We start from the raw sequence: 5,591 nt of genomic DNA on the forward strand, positions 1-5,591 counted from the left end.
TATATATATATGGTATGGAGAATGTTAAACATTTTTTAAATGACTAAAAAGCCACCGATGATTTGAAAAAGGCTAAACAGAAGCACTACAAGAAATAAGCCTATACTTTTTTTTAATAAAACCTCTGTAGTACTAGTATTTGAATTTTCTGGATTGAGATTATTTTGTGAAATAACAGTTTTCAAAAAATAAATGTCAAAATGACATCCTTTGCTTTTTTATTTTAGGTTTTATACCAAAAACATACCATGATATTGTTACTGCCACAAATTGCAAAGGATATCGCAGTATTAATTTTATGCTATATTGCGCATTTCTACTTCAAACTTTTTAAAAATGGCCTTAACGTACAAACTTTAGGTACAGTTGGATAACATTAACTCATCTAAATTCTTAAAATAACCTCCTGTGTATTTCTGTCTCTGTATGCTTCTATTTTGTGTGGGATTTTTTTCCCCTCAAGTAATCAACTTGTGAAAAAGCTGCACAAGTATTCACTCATTTAGACCTGTGATATGAATGTGACAGACCTGTGCTGCTTATGTTATTATCTCAACATAATGTGGATAAAATTAAATGAAAAGTACATGCATTTTTAATTGACTCATYACTATCGCCCACCACAGCTGTAGAACCAGAATGAAGAAAAAATTTGTGACTTATTAACTGAATGTTAGATTTAGTTCTGTATTTTTATACTTTCTTATCATTGCAGCCATAAGTTTTAAAACAGAGAATATACTGTAAGTGTGTCTTATCGATGTGTTCTGTCTTCATAAAAAACAAAGTTGGTTACGTTCTAACCTTCAGGGGTGTAACCAGGAAGAGACACATGTTAAAAGCTGATTCATCATAATGTGAGAAGAGGTTTTTTGTTAGTTCTTGTGTGCAGTCCCTCCCTTAGATTCAGCCTGGGACAGACGCTGCACCTGAGAGTTTATTAGTTTTATGTTATTAGTTTATGTTCAGATAAGGTGCCAAGGCCTTCTGGCTGACTGAAGCCTGACTTCTGTGTACTGCCATAGAGCTGAAAGAAGTCAGCAACGAGAATAAAGTTTTTAGAAGAGATTCAACTGGWTTTCTGTTATGTTATTCAGACTTCCATTTATTTATCACAAATTGCCTTCAAGAGGCTTGATGRTGCTTCCTTGAAAAAGTACAGGTCGTTGCTCTACTTCCCCCAGGTCACCATAACGGGTGACACTGGAGATCTCCTGACGCAACCATTCTAACCCCCCCCCAGGTTTAATGAAAGAAAAACCCACAATGGTCACAAATATTTAGAATCCAACAAAAGTAATAAATTAAAGCAGTAATGATCGGGATCCAAGCTCATGTATGCATGTCCACCTTGGCCCATGCCATCAGTGTGTGAATGTGAGTGTGAATGAATGATGCATGAAAATTGTAAAGCATCTTTGAGGGTCTCGAAAAGCTCTATATAAAACTAATGCATTATTATTATTATGTCTCCCTGACTACACCGTCGATATGTGCATCACAGAGTTGTAACATGAGAAGTATATCAGGGCTGATAGTATTCTGGCACTGTGCTGTATTTTCGTCTTACCTCCAGGGGGAAAAAAAGACTTGCAGGACCAAATATTTAACAGACATTTCTCCAYCCCTATCAGAAGTACAGCTTTCACTTTAAACACACTAGACAGGCCTACTGGCCAATCAAAAATCAGATGGGGGCGGGACTTGGATATCGGCAAAACTTTGATTCAGACCAGGATACTCAAAGCYCTTCWCACTACAATCTGTGCCCTCATTTACCCATTCACATGTCTTATTAWATCATCTGTGGAGACTAATCAGTGCCAGTAACATTCATATACTGATGGGACACATCCGAGGCATTGGAAGTGAAGTGTCTTGCCCAAGGACACAACTGAGACAGCTGGAACAGGGGCTTGAACCGGCGACCTACAGTTTCCAGGATGACTCCCCTAACCACTCTGCCATCGCCACCCACATGAACTATCATGAAGGGAGGCTACGATATGTTATTGTTAGTGTAATTTGTTTTAAAAAACATGGTATAATTGAGTTAGGATTTATTACACAACATTGGATTTTTGATTCGTAAGGTCATCCCCATGTTATTACTTGGTTTAAAACAAAATGTTTCAGTTCTGTCTGCTGCATTAATTGAATGTATATAAAGAAAGATAAAGGATGAGAAGGGGAAGTCTAAAAGTTTCAATATATTCTCAGGCTACCGAGCAGTCAGAGAAGGTCGAGAGAGAGCTGAACTCTTTAGATGACACAGAGGATCAAGTGGACAGTAGGTGAGCCTTTTTAAGTTATAGAACAAAGTTTGTGCACACTTAATGTTTTCTGAAGATCGTCAGACCTCAGTTTTAAAAATGACAGAACTTTAGCTAATTTAACAATGCTTCACGGAAATTCTCAGATCTTCCAGCTGAGATGATCTTTCAGCTTTATAATAATAATGACAAAATTGGATCACAGTCTGCATGTTTGTATAAAGTGGCACKTCCTTACTTACTGTATATACAGGAAATTAAAACATAGCATGTTTTGTTCTATTTACCAGCCTTTTGGAGAAGCTCAGATTTTTAGTGACAATGAGCGAGAACCTCAAGAAGCAGGAGCAGGAGTTTCGCTCACACTGTAAGGTGAGGACACAAACCATTTCATTACTAATCTTCTCTGTGCTCATTTGTCTTTGTTTTAGTTGGGTTTTAATTCAGTGTTAATATGTAAATTATACAGGAAGAAATGTCACGTTTGCAGCTGAACATAGAGGAGTTAAAGTCTTCATCGGGACAAGAAACGGAGGATGAGAAAGTTTGTTTTACAGTTACTTTAATGAGAAAGAAAATTGCTTCTTTATTAAATAAGTCTGCCATTTTTTTTTATAATACAAATTAAAAAAACTATTTGTTTTCTCAGGAGAGGAGCCAGCTGATAGAGAAACAGTATGACTCAGACATGGAGAAGCTCCAGAAGATCCGCCTGCTCATGGTAATTACTTGATAAGATGAGACTGGAGCAATCTCTGCAAGCAAATGGGTCACAGCAGGAGATAATGTTCCTTAGACAGGAGTCTGCTGTGGGAACACAATAAGAACACACGGTTCGCACTGAATTACAGCAGGCTTTTCTGATTTTACACATGGCATTGGTTTTATCAGCTGTTTAGAGTTATTTCACCATTTACTTGTATCTGACTGCGTTCATGTAGAATCCAGTCCATCAGCATAACAACAGAACATCTTGTATCTCATTTGTGAGACTGAGTAGTTTTTTGGTTCTGGTACCGMTTTACTAAATCTGTCCTCGTAGTTGTTAACATGAGAGATATTTACACAGAAAGCACCAGAACGTTTTCTGTGGTGGACCTGACTGGGCTGAGGGTACAGTTTGTTGATGAGACATTCTTTCTCGTTGACAGGATCTTGTCCTTAATCGATGGAATTTTGTTTTCCGTTAATTGTTTGTTGACTCCCATTGGTGCAGAGTTGCTTTTCTTGACAGMGTATTGTTGATGTGAGTTTGTTCTGCTTTGACATAAATTTAATCTCTATTGACGGMTAATTGTTCTCCATTGACAATATTTTGTTTTCCATTGAGGGGATCATCTTCTTTTTTGACAGGAATTTGCTTTCCATTGACAGGAAGTTGGGCAGCTCCTGCTGGAATGTGGTTAACCAAAATAAGTTGGGCTATGTTTTTCGTGTTATAAATGCTTTCCCCTTTAGGGTATTTTAACCTAGGATTGTCTTTACTCTGCATAGGCTCGGAGAAACCGTGAAATTGCGGTACTGCAGAGAAAGATAGATGAGATACCTAGCCGGGCTGAGTTGACCCAGTACCAAAAGAGATTTATCGAACTGTACAGCCAAGGTGAGTTCCTCTTTGGTATCTGCTCAAACCAGGYTTTTAGTTTATACAGCACACGCATTCTTTGCATCTCTCCATTGTATCTCATTTGTGTTGTACCTTCCAGTTTCTGCAACACACACAGAGACCAAGCAGTTCTTCACTCTGTACAACACCTTAGATGATAAGAAGGTCTATCTGGAGAAGGAGGTACGTAACTATATCAGATTTTAGTGGATGCTCAGATATTAGGTGTGTCTGTTTGGTCAGTAAGGTTTCTGATATTCATTTTGGTACAAATTGGTTCACCTATGCAGGTCACTCTGCTGAATTCAATTCATGACAACTTCCAACAGTGAGTACAGATAATCTGCTTTGTGTATTAGAATCTGTTTCCTGTCTTCAGTCAGTGACCAACCAGTTCTACTGATTTTACAGAGGCATGTCGTCTGCAGCAGCTAAGGAACAGTTCCTCAGACAGATGGAGCAGATAGTGGAGGGAATTAAACAGGGTCGCATTAAGGTAAAAACCTCCCTCTAAAAGGTTTTGTCTGCACTGTTACAAATGAGCTCTCAAAGATTAAATGTMTACACTCATGAAAATAAGACATAATACAAAAAATACAGCCATAATTTCTTTGTCAACAACACTAAAATAATTAAAGTTGCTTGTATTTTTATCCAGACTTAYCACATTAAAGTGAGCTATTAAGAAGATTTGAATTGTCTACCATGCAAACATTGAACCACTGTACCACAGCAGGACTGAACATTTGTGCAGCTGTACTGTACTGTACTGAGGCACTAAAATACTGTCACTGAACCACTGTACCGGTGTTCATCCAGTCCATAATACTYTTGCTTCATTGAGCCACTGTATCTTTGAACCAGTGAATCACTGTACTTCTGAAATGTTCACTGTACAACTGAGACATTGTTCCTCTGAGGCACTGTAATACTGTACCACTAAGACATTAAACAACTACCATTGATTCACTTATCCACTCTACCCTCAGCCACATTATATTTGAGGCACTGAATCAGAAGTCACATACACCTGTGGTATTATTGYTACTGTGGTACTTCTAGCTGTGGAACCAGATAAACATATTTCATGGACACTGTGTTGAAAACTAATGGATGTAACTCATCATGTTACTTTAGTTGACATGGTTCAAGTGTTTGTCTTGATATGTGACTGAAACTTTGATTCATTATTAATGAACCACCATTTCAATGACACTGGTGTTAAAAGTATCAACACATAGAGCTTTTAGGATCTAACTACYCATTTCTTTTGTCTGAAAATTGAGATGGAGAAAAAGAAGCAGGAGAACAAAATGAGGAGAGATCAGTTAAACGATGAGTATTCGGAGCTGCTCGACAAGCAGAGACTCTACTTCAAAACTGTCAAAGACTTTAAGGAGGTAAGAAAAACAGTTGTTTTATTCTGTGTAACACTGGCCTCCTTAACTGCTGCTGTGCAAAGACCTTAAAATCACAATTACAGTGGCGAAAAAAGAATTAAGTCAGCCACCAATTGTTCAAGTTCTRCCACTTAAAAAAGTTGAAAGAGGCCTGTAATTGACATCATAGTTAGACCTCAACTATGAGTAGGCCTGGGRGATAAACCAAAAAATAACRGATACCGACATTTATGACAATAACCGTCATTTGACCCATGTCGGTATTTTCTGTATTTWAAAAAATGAGGAAAAGAGAAACCTGCTTGTTTTCTA

The 5,591-nt window shown here is 37.7% G+C and overlaps 1 protein-coding gene across 2 annotated transcripts in view; it reads left to right on the forward strand.

Annotated features, from left to right (window-relative positions):
- The window catches only part of ccdc93 (CCC complex scaffolding subunit CCDC93), a gene marked incomplete at both ends in the record, with an annotated part of 39,987 nt that extends 34,708 nt beyond the window's left edge, over positions 1–5,279 (forward strand). For both annotated transcript variants that reach the window (XM_014026275.1, XM_014026276.1), the window contains 9 exon segments: positions 2,221–2,294; positions 2,564–2,645; positions 2,743–2,817; positions 2,923–2,994; positions 3,768–3,876; positions 3,980–4,062; positions 4,170–4,207; positions 4,291–4,375; positions 5,166–5,279. In XM_014026275.1, coding sequence (XP_013881729.1) covers positions 2,221–2,294; positions 2,564–2,645; positions 2,743–2,817; positions 2,923–2,994; positions 3,768–3,876; positions 3,980–4,062; positions 4,170–4,207; positions 4,291–4,375; positions 5,166–5,279 — 732 coding nt within the window.
- Positions 5,280–5,591: the final 312 nt, after the last annotated feature.

The sequence above is a fragment of the Austrofundulus limnaeus genome, unplaced genomic scaffold (assembly GCF_001266775.1).
Source record: "Austrofundulus limnaeus strain Quisiro unplaced genomic scaffold, Austrofundulus_limnaeus-1.0 Scaffold539, whole genome shotgun sequence".
NCBI lineage: Eukaryota > Metazoa > Chordata > Actinopteri > Cyprinodontiformes > Rivulidae > Austrofundulus > Austrofundulus limnaeus.